Source organism: Microcaecilia unicolor, chromosome 5, assembly GCF_901765095.1.
Source record: "Microcaecilia unicolor chromosome 5, aMicUni1.1, whole genome shotgun sequence".
Taxonomy (NCBI): domain Eukaryota; kingdom Metazoa; phylum Chordata; class Amphibia; order Gymnophiona; family Siphonopidae; genus Microcaecilia; species Microcaecilia unicolor.
This window is the reverse complement of record NC_044035.1, coordinates 266865439-266885428: the sequence shown is the minus strand read 5'-3', so window position 1 is coordinate 266885428 and position 19990 is coordinate 266865439. Positions and strand designations below refer to the sequence as shown.

At 41.4% G+C, this 19990-nt stretch overlaps 1 protein-coding gene across 1 annotated transcript in view; it reads left to right on the top strand.

Moving 5' to 3' along the window:
• Positions 1–19990, top strand: part of CBLB (Cbl proto-oncogene B) — a 213690-nt gene that overhangs the window by 17442 nt on the left and 176258 nt on the right. The window contains exon 2 of the mRNA XM_030204169.1: positions 1603–1853. Within this exon, the coding sequence (XP_030060029.1) occupies positions 1603–1853 (251 nt within the window). The remainder of the gene's footprint in view (positions 1–1602; positions 1854–19990) is intronic.

Genomic DNA, 19990 nt, shown 5'->3' with positions numbered 1-19990 from the left:
TTAGTGCTGGGATGACTGTATACAAAAAAAAAAAAGCTAGTGAGATCTTGAGCACTTAACAAGTGGCTATTAAGACATAGCTGTGTATTTTTTTCTTCCTTTGCTTTATAGTTCTAGTTCTTGGTTGTATATTTGCACATTCTTGTTTTCCTAATTTTAAGTTTTAAAATGGCAGTCTAAAGCAATGAAATAAAAAAGGAGATAAATGTCAGAACTATGATACAATTTTACTGTGTAAAGGTTTCTAAAACGCATTCTAGTTAGATATTCCCATTATTTTGAATACAAATTGGGGTACTGCTGTGCTGACCTTAAGGAAGATACCATGTAGCAAAAGCAAACATGGGTGTAATAAAATACATAGAGGCATATTTTCAAAGCACTTAGCCTTCCAAAGTTCCACAGAAACCTATGGAACTTTGGAAGGCTAAGTGCTTTGAAAATATGCCTCATAGTGTTTATTTTAAAAAGTATAATAGAGATAAGAACAAAACAGTCTTAGAATATAATTAAAAGGAGGAACCCATATAGTCAATAAGTCAGATTAAAGCTTTGAAGAATTTAATTTATGTGGATGCTTTAGTTATTTTGCAGTTTTATTTTCAACTGAGTTTGTGGGTGCAGATTAAGCACAGATCACAGATAAAAACAGTAAGATTAGAAGACTCTAAAGGCAGGGTGGCCTTTAGGTCAGTGAAAGATATAGTGGAATTAGAAAAGGTATAGAGAAGGACAACGAAAATGATAAAGGGGCTGGGACGACTTCTCTATAAGGAAAGGTTAAAGCAACTAGAGCTTGTTTACTCTTTCCAAAAATACTAGGACTAAGGGGCATGCAATGAAGCTACAAAGTAGTAAATTTAAAATGAATTGGAGAAAATATTTCTTCACTCGACGTGTAATTAAACTCTGGAATCTGTTGCCAGAGAATATAGTAAAAGCAGTTAGCTTAGTAGGGTTTAAAAAAGGTTTGGATACCTTCCTAAAAAAAGTCCATAAGCCATTATTAAAATGGACTTGGAGAAAATCTACTGCTTATTTCTAGAATAAGCAGCATAAAATGTAGTGTTTTGGGATCTTGCCAGGGTCTTGTAACCTGGATTGGCCACTGTTGGAAACAGGATGCTGGGCTTTATGAACCTTCGGGCTGTTCCAGTATGGCAGTACTTATGTTCTAGTGTTGGCAAACCTGAGCTGCCATATGTAGCAGGCATGGCATGACCTTTGTCTTAGGTCATGTAAAGCTACTGTGTGCTGCATCTCATTAATTTTCTTACAATCAGGCGTTGTAGGTTTAATGCCAATTAATATGTAGAATCATGTTTGCCTGACATTAGTGCTTTAGGCTGAGACTGGTTGTTTTTATGTAGAATTTTTTGTACTACTGCTTGGTATATAAATGCTGAAATAAATACAAAGAAATAAAAGTATCTTCAAGTGCTCTTAAACAATGAAACCTCTCAAAAGGCTGTACACATTGAAGTTGACTTGTGCGTTTCTGAAACACTTTTCAGTGATCTAATTTGCATGTAAAGTAAATAACTGTCAATGTGAGTTATGATTAAGTATTTTCTCTTTATGCTGTGCTGTTTTTCTTTTTAGGTAAGATTGTGCCAAAACCCCAAACTTCAGTTGAAAAATAGCCCACCATATATACTTGATATTTTGCCAGACACTTACCAACATTTACGATTGATACTGAACAAATATGACGACAACCAGAAACTTGTTCAACTCAGTGAGAATGAATACTTTAAAATCTATATTGACAGTTTGATGAAGAAATCAAAACGGGCTATAAGACTCTTTAAAGAGGGGAAGGAGAGGATGTATGAGGAGCAGTCACAGGACAGGTAAGCGCTCACTGTAAAGCTGTGTAGAGTTTTTTTTCTTTTCAGAATGGCTTTGTGTTTATGAGCAAAATCAATTCTTTCTTTGGAAAAAAACGTTTGCTTTTGTTTATGATCTGTTAAATTTTGCCTCTGAACAAGGAACAAAAAGTATGTCTTTATTATGGTAAATGAAGATTTTATATACTGCTTTTCTGGTAAAAACAGGGTAGTTCACAATGATATTAGGAACATAAAATTCAAACAGAAAAGAACGCCAGAGTTAATAGAAAAGAGATTAAAAAAAGGTAAATCACAGAGAGGAGGTAGGAACATGGGGTTGATGTGCACTGTCGGACAGGATCAAACCTGGTCTCTGTAGGCCAAATTAAATAATGTGGTTTCGGCGCTGACTTAAAAACAGTTTAGGAAGTTTCAAGTTGTAGAATCCAGGATGCAAAGAGTTCCAGAGGAGGAACTGCTTCCTGTAATATGGCATGATCCCTTTCTTGGTACAGCTCAATCAATGTACAGTGTTCCCTCCCCCCACCCCAGTTTTTATAATTTACCTTTGATATCCTGTTTACTCTGAAAAGATTGCATGCATCTTTTTTGGTTCATGCTAGGAGAATTTGCAAAGATATTATTTTTTTAAAGAAATAACCGTATCAACGTTGGAAGGTAAAATTTGTGTATTTGACAAAGGGCCTCTTTTACCAAACTGTGGCATAAGGGGCCCTGTGATAGTGTCAGTGCATGTAAAAAAAAGAAAAAGGCCATGCAGTAAGTTAAAACACTTGCCGCGTGGCCAGTTCCTGGGGGAACCCTCACTGCCACCTATTTAGGAGGCAGTAAGGAGCCCTGCGCTAACCCGGCGGTAAAAAAAATATATATTAAGCTCTGAAAATGGCACATGGTGGGGGAGGGAACTACCGCCGTGCTCCTGCTGTACTTCCAAATTGGTATGTGGCAAGCCCACGGTAGGCTTGCAGCACCTTTGTAAAAGGGCCCCAGTTCCTATTTATTTTACCATTGAAAATGTATGGTGCTTTCTGTTGTAATGTCAAGATGTTCTGTGTAGCTGTCTGTTTTTTTCATGTTCATGGTGACCTGAATGTGCAGGTTGGGCATTATCTGATTAGAAATGTTGTTAGCTATGACAGTACTATAGCATAAAATTCTTCTTATGATTCAGAGAGATACAGTAAGAACTTCTAGTAGAGAACTTGTCTATGAGTGTAGTACAAATTTTATCTGCCTGGAGTGTGAATTGTGGTGGCGGCTTTGAATAGGACAGCAGATGATTTTTTCTAATTTGTAAACCTTTGTATCATTTCTTAGCTATGGTTCTGCAGTTGCTAGTATATCACTTTTTCCATTACGTTCATTCCCACTATTCCAGGACAAGTGGGTAGTTATGTCCATCGACTAGCAGGTGGAGATAGAGAATACAGAACTGAGCACCACTACATAGCTCCCTGCTATTAGCTCAGGTCCTCAGTATCTTCTATCTCCAAGCAGGGGAATGGACAGACTTCCTCTGTCTCTGGTTCTGAGGCCTTGCTCCTGGTCCAGTTGGTCAGCTGGTTCCCGGTTGAGCATAGTGGGCAGGCATACCTGGTGGTGCTGGGTCCCTGTCGTGCTTTCCCCCCCGGGAGTGTTCTGCGTTCTTATGGGAGCCTGCTCAGCAACCAGTCTGCTTCAGAAGATAAGGAACAGTGCAGGCAGCACAGTGAGTTTGGCGGGCTGGTGGTGCTGTGCCCTGCTGTGATAGGGGGGTGGCTGTGTCCCCTGGGAGCATGGACCCGGGGTAGCGTGTTCTCTGCTGTGCTTTGGGGTTCAGGGCGTCCTTGGGAGCGATTTGTCTGTGCTCACAAAAAAAAAAAGAGCTTTATGGTTGAGTTGTGCTGTACTCTGGTTTAAAAAAAAAAAAGCGCATGAAAGACAAGCGAGTGTGTAGCGCGGTGCGCCACATGCTTTCCCGTGCTGCGACAATCTTTGTTCATGGCAGCCCCTGCTGGGAGTGCGAGGAACTCCCCCGTCTTGCAGCGAGCAGGGTTCCTCAGGCTGCTGCACGGTGTGCAGTCTGGTTCCCGAGTGAAGGGGTTGAGTCTGGGCTCACGCACACAGAGCGCCCTCAGTTGCAGCAATGCATTTCTTGCAGCTCTGGTCCTCAGTGCAGCGTCTTGGCGCTTCACCTCAGAGGGAGGCGGGAATGGCAGCCATTTTGTTCTCTGCTGGCGCGAGGGCCTGTGCAGACAGCTGTAGCAGTGGGGTCTCTTCGGGGTGGGGCCCCCCTGAGTCAGAGCCTACCCTTCTGGGCTTGTTCTCTTGCTTTGCCAGACTTTGGGTTGGTGCAAGTAGTCCCTTCTCCAGCGGCCCTAGCATCTCCTGGGGGACAGGGGACGGGGTTTTCCCCGCCAGCTCCCAGGAGTTTGCAGCGGATAACATGTGGAGTCTTTGTTTTGTTTTGCTGCAGTTGGGCTGCTCTATGGGGTCTCCTCTGTCAGAGCCCTTGGTGGAGGATGAGCTCCTTCTGGGGGAGGGGGATGACCCTCGGGTGCTTGGTTTGTTTCAGCAGGGGGAGTTCGGCTCCCTGTTTTCGGTGGCAGTAGCAGGGCTTCCCATAGCGAAACCCTTGGGGTTCTGTGGAGGAGAGTCGGGCGGCTAGCCTTGCGTAGGGCCTCAGGGGCTTGTCGAAGGTGTTCCCCATGTAATGGTCATTCGGGGCCTGTTTACCAGTGTGTACAGTGCACTTGACTCAGGCCTGCAGGCTGGGAGAACCATGGCCTACTTCTTTTCTCTAGTTCAGGGAGAAGGAGAAGCTCCATTCCCTACATTGGACTCAGTGTCTGCAGTCACCTTGAATTTTCCCTTCCTGATTGCTGGCGGCATTGCCTTGCGGAATCTGCTAGATGGGAAGCTGAATCAGACCTTGTAGCCCATCTTGAAGGTGTTTGTATTAGGAGCTGCAGGCTTCTATTGGTAGCTCTTTGTCTTTGTCTTTGGGCTGTCTTGGGTTGAGGGCTGCGGCATGGGCTTGTTTGCAGTGGCAGCAGCAGTCTGTTTCTCGGGGCAGTCCCCAGGCTGCCTGGTTGGAGGCACGTTTTGCCTGTCTGGTGGACGCTGTGTATGACATTCTTCAGGCTTCGACCTAGGGTATGTTTTTGGCATTCACCACAAGCTGTCAGTTCTGCCTGTGGCTGTAGGCGGTGGTTGCCACCTCCAAGGCCTGCGTGGTCAGGTTTCCACTTTGGGGCACCTTTTTCTTTGGGTACACCTCAGCGATTTGGTTCAGGAGCTCAGTGAGTCGGGCTCCAGCGTTTGCCAGGGGACGTTCCTCGTTCTTGGACCACCCTGTGGGCTCGGCAAGTGCCCGGTTTCGTGTCAACACTAAGGGTTAGGCCTGGTCCTCGGAATTTTGGCCAGAGGGCTCGGTTTCGAGCCTGGCATTCTCCCTTCTAGGGGACAGGGAACCAGGAACCAGCAGGGCACTCGGGGTGAGTGGCTGCTGTCTCCCGGCCATCCTTGGGTGGCCTGGCTGGCTGGCCCATCTAGGCCGACATGGAGCAGCTTTCAGGCATTTCAGGATGTGTGGACTATCTTCTCCTCAGCTTAGATTCTGGATTTTTGGGGTGCTGGCATTCTCCCCTCTGGTAGCCCCTCTCTTCTTGCAGTCTCCTTGTCAGAGGGGGCCTCTGTCTGCTCAGAGCAGAAGAGCAGTGGAGGTGCTGCTATCCTTTTGGACTATTGTTCCTGTCCTTCCTGCTGAGCGCTTTTTGGGTTGGTACTCCATCCTTTTTGGGGTTCCCAGGAGGATGGGAACAGTGCAACCCATTTGGGATCTCAAGGGATCCACAGGTATCCATTTTCTGATGGCGGCCCTGAGGTCTCTGATCGCCTCCGTTTGGGAGAGAAAGTTTCTCTCTGCTCTCGATCTCAGGGAGGCATACTTCTCTTCCCGCTACGGGCTGTCTTGGCAGTTCATTCCTGTTCTGGACCCTGCCAGTTGGTTCCGTCGGACCCGAGGACCCTTTTTGAGGTCATGTTCATAGTGACGGTCTTTCTGCGAAGACACAGGTTTTTGTGTTCTCCTTTACCTGGATGACTCCGGGTCTCTTCTTGCCCAGCCTGAGTAGAGACCCCTTCAGCGCTGGTTCACCCCCAGTTTTTTGTCTGGTTTGGGTGTTCAATTTCGAAAGGAGCAGGCTGGCACCAACTTTTATTCCCGATGAGCTTGAGTTTTTCTTCAGAGGGACAGCGCTTTAAGTTAGCTTCCAAGTTTCTCGCTTCTGCTTTGTCACCAGCCACAGGCCTGGTATTTCGTGCAGGTCCTTAGATCTATGGCAGGTCCTTAGATCTATGGCAGCGGCCATGGAAGGGGGTTCCTTCTTCTCTCATGCAGCCGCTTTAGGGGGCCCTGCTCAGCCGCTGGTCTCAGGTTTCAGAGGGTGGCGGCATCTGGCTCTTTTGCTCTCAGTGCATGAGGGGGTTGTTTCTTCCCCAGTCGTTGACCCTGGGAAGGTCCTCCTCGAGCCTGCTTTGGGAGGTGGTGTCTATGGATACTAGCTTCTTGGGCTGGGGAGTGCCCTTTGCTGGGGTTCCTTGGTGCAGGGCTCTTGGTCTCCAAGGAGGGCATTGGCCCTCAATCCTCTGGAGCTTCATGCAGTGAGCCGAGCTCTGGAGGCCTTTGCCCCTGTAGTTATGAAAATTTCTCGATGTGCCCCCAGTAGAAGGGATGAACCTGGTGCCCTGCAAAGGACAGCAAGCCAATTTTTCTTAGCATAGCTTGCAAGAGGGCAAGAAAGAGACAAACCCCTTGCTCATCCTTCTCTTGCATCCAAATCCCCACCCCTTACATGCTTCTGTTCCCACACCCTCACAGCACCATTAAAACACTGACCCATTCAGCCCTCTCAGATCCAAAGAACTTCGCACAGCCTCCCACTCACATTTACAACCTTCAAACACCTCCTGTATACATATATCCCTCACAACCAATTTCCCATATGTTCACACCACCTAAAAACTGATCTGTCATTCATATTAATCCCCTATCAATTCAAAAACACATCCCATACACATTCTGCTTACACATTGTCATCACCCATGCACATGCATATATCCACTACACACCCAAACTAAACCCATATTCTCCATTCCCTCCAGAGATATTATCACCTTAACCCTCTTCTTCCCAGTACCTTTGCAGTCTATATTGAAAAGCATTTTTGAAACCATGTGTCTGCATGCTTTCCCTATTGGTTGTTTTCATAGATGCAATATGCCAAAACCAATAATGGGGGCTCAGTAGTACTTCAAAACCTCCTTCCTTCCTCAAAAACACCATGCGATATACTCCTGAAAAACATCTTTCATCCTTTCACAAAACAGGGATTCTCTGACCCCAACGCATCTTTCTTCATACAAAAGTACTTGCAGCATTAGCAGTAGTGGTGTTTTGGTGGAGGTCAGGGTCTCCAACACATCTCCTGCTTTCCTATAGAAACAGTACCAGCAATATATTCCCTGTCCTCCCTATTTTGTTCTCCACAACTTCCAACTTTTTTTTTTCGTCCTTGTATTGAGCCTTTCCTCCTGCACACTGCCCAGCAGCTGCACAATGCCAGCACCTCACCATATCCATTTGTCTTCTGTGTTCCCCCCTCCACATGGTAAAAGTATACAGTGGTTTATTCTCACCCTGACACCTCAGTTCCTTCTGCTCACACTTCACCTCTCTATCACATCTCTCCCAGCAAGCTATACTTACACTGCTGCTGCTTGAGCACAAAAAAAGTGCTTCCAATCTCTCTTGGGCAGCAGAGATTCTAAAGTATATGAGAAAGGGGCGAGGGGGGGGGGGGGGAGTTGGCTTCATTACTTCAGTTAGCAGGGCTTCTTCTAGGAAGGCAGGCAAGAGACCCTAGCTTTATTTCAGAATCTCCCTTCCCTCCTCTCCTCTACCATCGCTGCTGTATCTTCTGACCCCTGGGTCTGCAGACTACAGCACTTAGTTCAAAAATAATTATAGGGCCTTTTTCCACACACTTCAACAAGGTACTACTTCTTTCCTGTCCACTCCCAACTTTTGAATCGCAGGGATGTGCAGGGCCCACTTGGGGTGGAGCACCCCCATCCTCCGATAAAGGGGGTGCGCTGAGGAGGCGTGCGGCTGTGGGCTTTGCCAGTCCCCTGCCCTGGAACAGGAAGTTTGACATCAGAGGAGGAGGGAACCAGAAGAGCAGACAGCTGCATGCCTCCTCTGTGCACCACCATGCTGCCCCACCGTCCCACTCTTTGGCCTCAAGCATGCAGATAGGCTCAAGCTTTCTGCACTCACACCTGGGTTTTTGAAGTCTGTCTCCAGTGCGCTCTGTCAAGCTGGTGTCCAGGTGTCATGCACTCCTGCTCTTGCCACAAGAAATTAACTACTTAATGCAGTCCGATAAGAGGAATGTTGTAGCCATGTACTGGGATTGAGAGTGGTGTTCCAGCTGGGAGAAAGGTATGCTACCTCCTTGTACCTTTACCAGAGGTTAAGAAACCCTGCTTTATACTATTATAACTTTTTTTTTTTTAATTACAAGGACACTTTTTTCAGAAAGCAAAACCTGTTGGTGTGTCATGATACAGTATGTGACATTTCAATACTGTGGAACTGGCTGTGATGTCAGGCTGCAGAGAGAGAATGTGAATTGACCAGTATTCATTTTGCATCTGTGTTTGCCAAGATATGAAAATGTGTGTATTTGTTTATTGCAGCTTTCTAGTAATACAGTGTATACAAAAGTTATTTTTGCCCAGCAGAGGAAATGAAAGTCTTTCATGGTCATGAAATTGGATTGAATAAGCACATTATGAGAGTTGCTTCCTTGTGGTTTTCTTGCATGCATCAAGTTTATTTCTTTCGAGATTTGCTAAATGTTTTACTCAAAATAAGAGTAATTTTTGAAATTCCGATTTACCTGTTGGTAATCTAAAATATTGCTATGAGTATAGCCGGAGATCGAAGCACATTGACTAATCTGGTCATATTCTTGTACGTTATGTACTCATGGTTTAAAGACTACCTTTCCAACCATATACCACTATATGACTGGTAATTGATTTGAAGCTGTTTATAATTGCAGACTTTGTTTAGTTTCTGTACAGTTCTTTTGGTAACCTTGAAGCAGCCATGTTTGGAGCAGTGTCATACATAATGTTACATAGAATGATATTTGGTTGGTTTGTGCAGTGTGATGTGACTTCACCACAATAAATCTCTCCCACCTGTGGTTATATCTTAGTACATCTGTGTTAAATGCTCCCAAAATGAACAAGGTGGGCCCTCATATATATAGTAGCAGGAAATATTATAGAAACTTTTTTTTTAAGTTATGACAGTTTGGACAGATATGTGTTCTTTTCTCTGTTTCAAATACAAATTAATCTGAAATATAGTCCCCAGTGGTCAGCCTTTATATTGAAATTATGTATTTTTTTTTAATTAATAAGACTTTGGTTATCAAATGCTGTTGTCAGGACTCCAGAATTAGGGCCCAGTTTACTAAGGTGCACTTGCGTTTTTAGTGTGCGCAAATGCTAGAGACACCCATAGGAATATATGGGTGTCTCTAGCATTACCTTGTGCTAAAAATGCTAGCATGCCTACAGTGTGGCTTAGTAATCAAGGCCCCTAGTTTTTGAGCACTTTAAAAAAATTATCTCTTAAGGGTTTTTATATCATGTTTATATTTATTTTTTATTATACTATATTATATATTTGGAAAGGCGTAGTTCAAACTGAATATTCAATACAGCAATTTAGTTTTCTTTGTAAATGATCAAATTATCCACCTTTCATCTTATTTGGTGTAAAGAGAGCATCACTGTAGCAGCATGATTAACTTTAGGAGTGAGGTTGATATTCGTATTTTACTGAAGCAGTTGCTCAGTCTGGTAAAAACAAAATGCATTGCAGCGTACTGTTTTTATGAAGGTTTATAGAAGCAATTTTAAATGAAGAAGTGAAAGAGAAGAGCTGAATTAGCAAAGTGAGAGATTTATGTTTCCGTGTTTTGAACCTCATTGGGAGTATTGATAGCATGTTCAATAATGTCACTATATTTTGGGTGGGGGGGGGGGGGAGAGTGAATGATGTGATTATGAATGATGAAGGCATGGTATTAAATTGCAGAGAATAACTGAAAGTGTGGTAAAAAATTAGTCTCTTACCAAGAGTGAACCAGTTCTTCACAGGAGGGAATGGTGCTGGGCAAAGCGGTAAGAGATTATTATAAAGAACAAAATGACAGAGCATATACATAAACATGGATTTAGTCAAGGGAAATCTTGCCTGATCAATCTACTGCTTTTCTTTGAAGGAGTAAATAAACATTTATTTACTTACTGGGATTTATTAACCGCCTTTATGAAGAGATTCACCTAAGGCGGTGTACAGTGTGTGGATGAAAGTGAGCCAGTTGATATTATGTATCTGGATTTTCAAAAGGCATTTGACAAAGTACCTCATGAAAGATTCCTGAAGAAGAAAGTCATGGGATAGGAGGTAATGTCCTATTATGGATTAAAAACTTGTTAAAACAGAGTAGGGTTAACTGGTCAGTATTCTCAACGGAGAAGAGTAGATAGTGGGGTTACCCAGGGGTCTGTGCAAGATCCCAGAAAACAGATTTTATATGGATTTTCCCAAGTCCCTCTTAATAATGGCTTTTTAACATATTTATAAATAATCTAGAAATGGGAATGACTAATGAGATAATTTAAATGATTTTATCTTCAAATTTAAAGTTGTTAAATCATACAAGATTGTGAAAAATTGCAGTACTACCTTACGAGATTTGGAGACTGGGCACTCAAATGGCAGATGTTGTTTAACATGAGCAACTGCAGAGTGATACATGTGGGAAAGAGGAACCCAACCTATAGCTATGTGATGCAAGGTTCCACATTAGGAATGGCCGCCCAGGAAAAAGATCTAGATGTCATTGGTGATGGTACGTTAATACCCTCTGCTCAGTGTGCAGCAGTGGCTAAGAAAGCAAACAGAATGTTAGGAATTATTAGGAAAGGAATGGAAAACAAAATGAGAATGTTTGTTTTATAATGCCTTTGTATCACTTCATGGTGCGACTGCACCTCGAATACTGAGCGCAGTTCTGGTCATTGGACCTCAAAAATGGTATAGTGGAATTAGAAAAGGTACAGAGAAGAGTGACAAAAATGATAGAGAATGGGATGATTTCTCTTTGAGGAAAGACTAAAGCGGCTAGGGTTTTTCAGCTTGGAAAATTGATGGCTGAGCAGAGATATGATAGAGGTCTATAAAATACTGATGAGTGGAATGGGTAGATGTGAATCACTTGTTTCCTTTTTCCAAAAATTCTTCGACTAGGGGGCATGCAATGAAGTTGCTAAGTAGTAAATTTCAAACAAACTGTAGAAAATATTTCTTAACTGGTAATTAAACTCTAGAATTTGTTGCCAGAGAATGTGGTAAAAGCAGTTAGCTTAGCAGGGTTTTAAAAAGTTTGTATAATTTCCTAAAAGAAAAGTCCATAAGCCAGGTACTTTTGACCAGGATTGGACACTGTTGGTAATAGGATACTGGGTTTGATGATCTTCGTTCTGTCCCAGTATGGCAACGCTTATGTTTTTGTGCAAAACTATTATCAGCGAAGGGCGACGAAAATGATAGTGGGGATGGGACGACTTTCCTATGAAGAGAGGCTGAGAAGACTAGGGCTTTTCAGCTTGGAGAAGAGACGGCTGAGGGGAGATATGATAGAAGTGTATAAAATAATGAGTGGAATGGATCGGGTGGATGTGAAGCGACTGTTCACGCTATCCAAAAATACTAGGACTAGAGGGCATGAGTTGAAGCTACAGTGTGGTAAATTTAAAACGAATCGGAGAAAATTTTTCTTCACCCAACGTGTAATTAGACTCTGGAATTCGTTGCCGGAGAACGTGGTACGGGCGGTTAGCTTGACGGAGTTTAAAAAGGGGTTAGATAGATTCCTAAAGGACAAGTCCATAGACCGCTATTAAATGGACTTGGAAAAATTCCGCATTTTTAGGTATAACTTGTCTGGAATGTTTTTACGTTTGGGGAGCGTGCCAGGTGCCCTTGACCTGGATTGGCCACTGTCGGTGACAGGATGCTGGGCTAGATGGACCTTTGGTCTTTCCCAGTATGGCACTACTTATGTACTTATGTACTTATGTAATTAAGAAATTTGAGACTGATACAGAGAATTCTTGTCAGTATGGTTTATTTCAGTGGTTAAAGAAAATGGGTGGATTAGATGTGCCTAATGGTATATTCTTTCTTTTTCATTAGCATTCAGATTAAAGGCATATTCCTTTTTAATTCCTTAATGTCTTTCCACTGTAAGCTTCAGGATTGTATTAGAGAGCTGCACAGGAACAGGGATAGCGGGGTTCCTGCTGATACCAGGGAATCCCGTGGGAATCCTCTCCATCTCTGTGAGGATCCTGTGGGGATGGACCCAGGTCTTGCGTGATCTCCACAGAAGTGCCTTCCCTCCCCTGAGCGCAGGGTGCCCTCCCGGCACATACCTCGAGGTACCCTGGTGGTCTAGTGGCTTCTTTGGGGCAGTACTGCTGTACCATTAGACACCCGCAAATGCTGCTTCAACATTTGTAATTTGTGGCAGAATAAAGATTGAACATAAACAGTGATGTGGTTAGAGAATAGAAACAGCACCAAGTCCCCCCCCTACTTTCACCAAGTAAGTGGCAATAACATTTCTACTTACATCTCTAATGGGATATTCTCTCTTTGGGGTTTCCTTCTTTTGCACTTCTGTAGGTTTGCCTAAGATGATGATTTTGAGATGTTTTGAGCTACTAAAATACCCATACACCCCTCTCAATAGCTTTGTGGGTAACATTTACACCACTGCCTTTTAAATGTTTCTCTAGTGGTAATTCTGTAGAGCAAATGACTTTGTATTCAACCAATTAAAGTTTATTATTGTTCATTAAACAAGGATGTGGTAACCATCTTCCTCTTATATAGCTCAGTTACAAGATACTTTTAGTTTCTTCTATACATTAGGAATTGCCTGAACTTCTGTGAAAAAATAATTAGTGTTTTTCTGACGCTATGTTCTGCATGTTCAATACAGACCTAGGTACTATCTGGTAAACTTCCAAATGTTAAGCAATGTTCTTTCAGTCTTAAGGTGCATTGACCTGAACCTAGAAAATCATTGATAACCTTAAAGACTTTGTTTTCTCTGTGTGTGCCCTTTTACATAGTAACATATTAAATGATGGGTAGGTAAAGACCAAAATAGTCCATCCAGTCTTATTCAGAAAGGTGACCAGGATTGCACTTGCTTCTCCGTGCAGGTTACCACTCTCCATGTGCTCTTTTGCTTTTTATTTTTTTGCCTTTTATTTGTCCGTCATTTATGTTTTGGTGGAAACGCTCTACACTTTTATTCTATCCTCTTCCTATATAGAGATCCTCTGTATATATCCCATACCTTTTTGAATTCCTTTACTGTTTTCATTGATACCGTCTCCAGCAGAAAAGCATTTCTGGCATCCACAACTCTCTCGCTGCAGAAGAATTTCCTGATTTCACCACAATAGGATAATTTCCAACTTTTACTAATTTGGAAGGCCCATTTTAGTTGTGGTTGTTCTTGTAGCCTGCTAGTATAAATCTGGATTTGAATTTGCTGGATCAAAAGTTTGGAATTCAGTGCAAGCAGATCTCAGGGAAGCTGTGCTTGCTTTCAAACAAAATTACAGTCATGGTTGTTCTGCCAGGCCTTTGGTCTAGGTGCTAACTGATAGATGATATTAATTTCTGTTATAAGAGTGGTGGGAATGCTTGGTGTGGTTTTATTTTAATTTTATTCTGTATAAATGGGATTTTGTTCTTTTTGTAACTTGCCTTAAACAATTAAGAAAAAAATAAATTAAGGAGCAAACAGGCTACTTGGAAGGGAAAGAGACTATCAAGCAGATATCTTCACCCATCATATGGAACTACCAGAGTGAGGGTTGTGGGGAGGGGAACAGGATTAGAACTTGATAATAAATCTAGAACAAAAATCGATTATAAACTACACTTTTGTGAAGCAATCAATAGTATTTGGAGGGTGTCCTGCGTAGAAAAGAAGCATGTAGTGAAATTTGTAGAGTTCAGAGGCAGAAAAGCATAAAAACTCTTTAAAAACCTGCTCCATTTCAATTTGTTCAAATTTCTGTCAGTGTTGTACTCGCATAACCCCTCTCCTCTAGTCATTCATTATCTTCTTATCCATTTCCATGTTCCTTGGTATATTTCCTTTTTTTTTTTCTCCCTAAACCCTTCCCCTGGAAACCTCATTTATCAGGTAAGTCACTCTTTTCTGTATCCTTCTCCTGCACTGCCAACTCCAGATTCTGTTCTGTTCATTTTGCTACGCCAAACACTTGGAATAGACTTCCTGAGTTGGTATATCATGCTCTGCCTCTGGCTGTTTTCAAATCCAGGCTAAAGGGCCATCTTAGTGAAGGCAGATTTTAAAACAATCCCTTAAGTTCGATACCCATGTTTTAATCATTCTCATAATAAGTGTAACTCCCTAATCCCTTACTTGGCCTGTCTGTCTCAAATAGATTGTAAACTCTGATCCAGTACCCTGTCTGACGTGTTTGTTTACAGGCCTGCATACATCTCTAGTAGTAGTAGTAGTAGTAGTGTTGCATTATAAATGTGTTGGAATTAATCACCATAGTGCCTGAATAATTGGGGGTGGGAGGCATCAAAAGTAAGACTTGAACTGTTGCCAGCAGAATTGTGTTTAGTTTATGGTAGGTCAGTGCTGTGATTTGAAAATAGTGGGGTTCCCCAGGGTCTGTGCTGAGACTGCTGCTTTATAAATGATCTGGAAATGGGAATAAGGAGAGAGGTGATTAAATTTGCTGATGAAACATTATTCAAAGTTGTTAAATCACAAGAGGATTGTGAAAAATTGCAAGAGGACCTTACGAAATTGGAAGATGGAGTATCCAAATGGCTGATGACATTTAATATGAGCAAGTTCAAAGTGATGCAGGAGGGGAAGAGGAATAGAAACTATAGTTACATGATACAAGGTTCCACTTTAGAGTCACTAGGTGTTGTCATTGATACGTTGAAACCCTCTGTTCAGAGTGCAGCAGTGGCTAAGAAAACAAATAGAATGTTAGGAATTAAGAGGAAAGGAATAAAAAACAAAAATGAGAATATTATAATACCTTTGTATCACTCCATGGTGCAACCACACCTCGAATACTGTGTGCAGTTCTGGATGCCACATCTCATAAAAGATATGATGGAATTAGAAAACGTACAGAGAAGGGTAATGAAAATAATAAAGGGGATGGGATGACTTCCCTATGAAGAGAGGCTAAAGAGACTAGGGGGCTCATTTTCAAAGCACTTCGACTTACAAAGTTTCATAGGTTCCTATGTAACTTACAAAGTGCTTTGAAAATACACCTCTAGGACTCTTCAGCTTAGAGAAGAGACTGTGGAGATAGTGGAATGGGTAAATGTAAATTTACTCTTTCCAAAAACGCAGGAGGCATGCAGTGAAGCTGCTAAAGAGTAAACTTAAACCGGAGAAGATATTTCTTCACTAAGGGGGTCTTTTAGCTTGAGTTATCTGCAGCAGGGCCATAGGAATAAAACGGACCTTGCTGCAGATAACTCAAGCTAAGCTTTAGTAAAAGACCCCCTAAATGTGTAATTAAAATCTGGAACTTGTTGCCAGAGAATGTGGTAAAAGAAGTTAGCTGCTAATGATTGGGGGGGGGGGGGGGCGTGTCAAGATGGCGAAGTGAAGGCGTTTGTTGAGCGGTCGCTGTGCTGTCCAAGGGCTAAAGAATTCTTTCCCGCTTCAATATGATGCCTCATACAAAAAGAAAGGGAGTTTTGAGGGTTGTGCCCGCGCCTACCTCTACTTCCTCGCCGGTCCAATGAAGCCTCGACCGCTATTTCGCCGGGGTTACAACGTGCGAACTGGAGGCGGTAAGACCCGCTATCCAAAGGAGCGGACTCCGCCCTGGATCAGGCAACATCGCTGTCCCCGCCTCCAGATTCCAGCATTCCTCCATGCCCAGCGTTAGCAGCGATGTGAGAAGACAGCCTCCAAACTACCGAAGCTGTAGAGGGACAGCTGTCTGGCGTGGATCTTGCTTTGCAACAGAAACGCTTGGGAGAAGAGGCTCGAGTTATTGCTGGTGCTTCAGGGTCAACAAAGGAGATAAGTCTCGAACAAATCTGGTTAAAGCTGAATGCCATGGACAATACCTTACAAAAATCTTCAGGTGAGATTACTGCATTGTTTCTTAAGTTTGAAGAAATGGCTAAGACTGCTGAAGTTGTAAAAGAAGACCTAAACTCTCGAGTTAATGTGATTCAAAAAGATATTCAGCAAATACAAGAATTTAACACTATTGTGGCAAAAGATAAGATGGCTACTCAGAGAAAGATTGAACAGATTGAAAACCACAATAGGAGATTGAATCTTCGTATATTAAATTTTCCCAAAATGCCAGGAGTACCACCTGTAGATATTTTCAAAAGATTTTTGATTGAAAATGTAAAAATTCCATCTAATTCTATTTCTCCTATAAATAAGATTTATTACCTACCCAAAAGGTCTGGCAGTAAGGAAGAGGGACGAAAACCTGGACTGGATCTGGATTTAAATAATATATCAGCAATCTTGGAACAATCAATAGATAATGCTACAGAAAGACAAACGCTTTTGGTTTGATTTGTATTCGAGCAAGATCTCAATAACATTTTTAGACTGTACTTTAAGCACTCTAAAGACTTGTTCGTAGGTAAAAAAAATATGGATTTATCCAGATGTCATGAGAGTTACTCAAGAGAGAAGGAAGACCTTCTTAGAAATGAAGCAACAAGTATTGCATTTGGGTGCTACTTTTTTCTTAGCCTATCCGTGCAAATGTATGATAAAACTTGGAGATTTAAAATATACCTTTTATACCCCAGAACAATTAAAAGCTTTTATGGAGACTTAAGTAATGCTGCAATAAGATGAAAGTTAAACCCTTATTCACTGCCTTGATAAGTTATCTTTTCTTTTTTCCTTCTTTTTTTCTCCTAAATGCTAGAACACCCCCCCTCCCCAAGTGGTCTAAGAAAGTATAATGATTCAAATCTTGTACTTGTTTTCTTTTTTTTCTTTTTCCCTTGCTTATTAGTAAGATTTGTTGTTACTATTATTCCATACTGTGTTTCTGTAACAAGTGGTTGATTTGTATAAAAGATGAAAATTAATTAAAAAAAAAAAAAAGAAGTTAGCTGCTTAGGGTTTAAAAAAAGATTTGGAGAAGTTCCTAAAAATAGCACATAAGCCATTATTAAGATGGACTTGCAAAACTCTGCTACTTAGATGTGGAATAAGTAGCATAAAGTCTGTTTTACATTTTCAGGATCTTGCTAAGTACTTAGTACTTGTGACCTGGATTGGCCAGTGTTGGAAACTGGATACTGGGCTTGATGGACCTTCGCTCTGTCCCAGTTTGATGATGCTTATGTTCTTATGAAAAATGAGTTACCATAAGTTTGCAGGAAAATAGGTTGTTTGCCTTCATTGTGCATGGTGAAGCAGTTCATATCAGAATTTTATTTTTGTATTCATATATTTCTTGATTCCTGCAAAGTACATTAGTTCTGAATCTGTAAAACTGTATGTGAAATTAGTTAATACCTAGGTCCTTTCAATCTTTTTTTTTTTTTTTTTTTTGCCACAATCTTTGTTTTGCATATGTTGTTTTTCCAGTCTGGGGTGTGGCAGAGTGCCCTTTGATGCTAATATTATACTGAGAAATAGTCACATTTGTTATGGGATATGAACAGACCTCCTTTCTTACATCATCTGTAGAGTTACAGCTGATATTGGCTCATTAAATCCAAATAGTGCAGCCTTTCCAGCTGTCTTCATACTCCCAAGGGTGCTTTTCCTGCCTCATCACTATTCCCTTCCCTAAAATATGCTTCTGCTCTTGCTGTGGGCCAGTTTAGTCTGTTGCCATTGCTGCTGTCCAGCCCTGGCTTCTAGGCACCAAACAATGTTAATGCTATTGTCTGTCATTTTTTTTTTCTATTTTTTGCTTGTGGAGGAAGAGGGGGAAAAAGAAATCCAGAAATATTTTAAAATATTTTTTTTTGTAAACAGATTGGAAAACCACATTCTATGATACGGTTGGTGAAATAAAAATATATGTTTTCTTGAAAATATGAAAACTGTTGTATTGAATTTTGGTTCCACCATAGTTTATTGTAATTAGGGCTTTGTTATCGTCCTGTTAGACCAGAGCTTACCAAACTGTGAGTCATAACCTGGGTGGGCTCTCATCATTATTCTGCATAATTTTTATTTAGCCACTATTATGGTGTCATGGCCACAAAAGATTAACAAGTATTGTGCTAAACCCTCTACCAACAGTGGGAGGTAGAGAACTAGTCTTCCCAGTGACATCACTGATATAAGGGTTGGTGTTGCCTGGAGCTCTCCATTCTTTCTTTGCCTTCAGCAGATAGTGATAATGTTTTAAAACTAAACAAGCCGAAAAAAAAGATTGTATGGTTTGGTGGTTATGACCTTATTCCACATAAGTCTTAAAGGTATTACAAATTGAAGTCAAAAGTCTTGGAAGTAGTCTTAGATTCCAGACTAGCGCTTGAAGCTCGTCCTATCTGTTCTTTCACAGAAGTTCTTCTTTCGACTATGGCAATTAAGAGCAATAGATTTTTTTTCAGTTCTCAAAGAATCTTGCCCAAACAACTTTACTACCATATCTAAATTATTGTTACTCGCTTTATGATGGAACTGCAATCAAATCAATAAAAAAGCTACAGACATTTGAGACAATCTCTCCTTTGAAGAAAGACCTTCATTGGTTGGCAGTTAACCTTAGGATTGCATTTAAAATTGTTTGTATTTTTTTTTAAATTTTTATCTGGTCAAATTACAGAGGGTTTCATCTGTCAGATTCGGCTTTTAAGTAATCGTATGGATTCTCGGTGTGCACAATGGTCTTTTACAAAGCTGCTCTAGTGATTCCCACGCGGCAAACAAGAGGAAGCCCATAGGAATTGAACGGGCTTCCTCTCATTTGCGGCACTGAGAATCAGTAGCACGGCTTTGTAAAAGAGGCCCAAAATTTGTGGAACAATCTTTTACCTATCAAAGTGCTAAAATATAGAATAGTTTGCCTCGTCAACTTAGAAAATGTAGCTCGCTCTTTTATTTTTTGTAAGAATGTAAAAAAACTACTTGATATAGAATAACTGATTTGGATGTTATCCATTTGCTGTGCTATTCTCTCTGATGTTAGAGATGGATCCTTATTGTGATCCACATTGAATCCTTTTGTTGAAAAAATGTGGAATATAAAACATAATGTATCATAGTCTTGAGGCTTGAACCCACATGACCAATCCGAACGTCTGCACCACATGGCTCAAGCTTACAGAGAGCCGAGTCATGGTAGGGAAGCAGGAATCCCATTGTAGGCACCACAAGAAATGCCAAGCTTCTGAGAGCCAAACAAAAAGTACTTGGTGGGCCAGATTCTGGCGTGCGGGCCATAGATTGTTCTAGATCTTTGGAACTGAAGTCACCTTTAATTGTGTTGCCAAATATTGTTAGATTCTCTGATATCTATTAGCATTTTATCATCTGTTTATTCTGGTCACATGGGTGGTGGCATATCTTATTGGAATGTATTGCTAATTGGTTTTTTTTTTAAATTTTGTATATTTGTATATCATTGGACAGAGCTCCTTTTTAACCAGTAAAATATGAGAATCAAGATAGTACAAAAATGAGGTAAATGAGTGAACCTTTTAGAAAAGTTGAGGCACAAAAAGAATATTTAATGTAGATTTATGATAGGCAAGAAATGGTTTGATTAGGAACTGGAAGATTATTCCAAAGAAAGCATCACCTCACTTTCAGGGTGTGTCCAGTGGAACAAGAAGAAATTGAACTGAGGAGCAGAAAAGATTCTATGGGGAATTACTTTGAGATGAGGGATGACAAGTAATGTCAGGGTTATGAATATGTTTAGAGGAAAGTAGTGTTATACCTTAATTTGAAAGCCAGTAA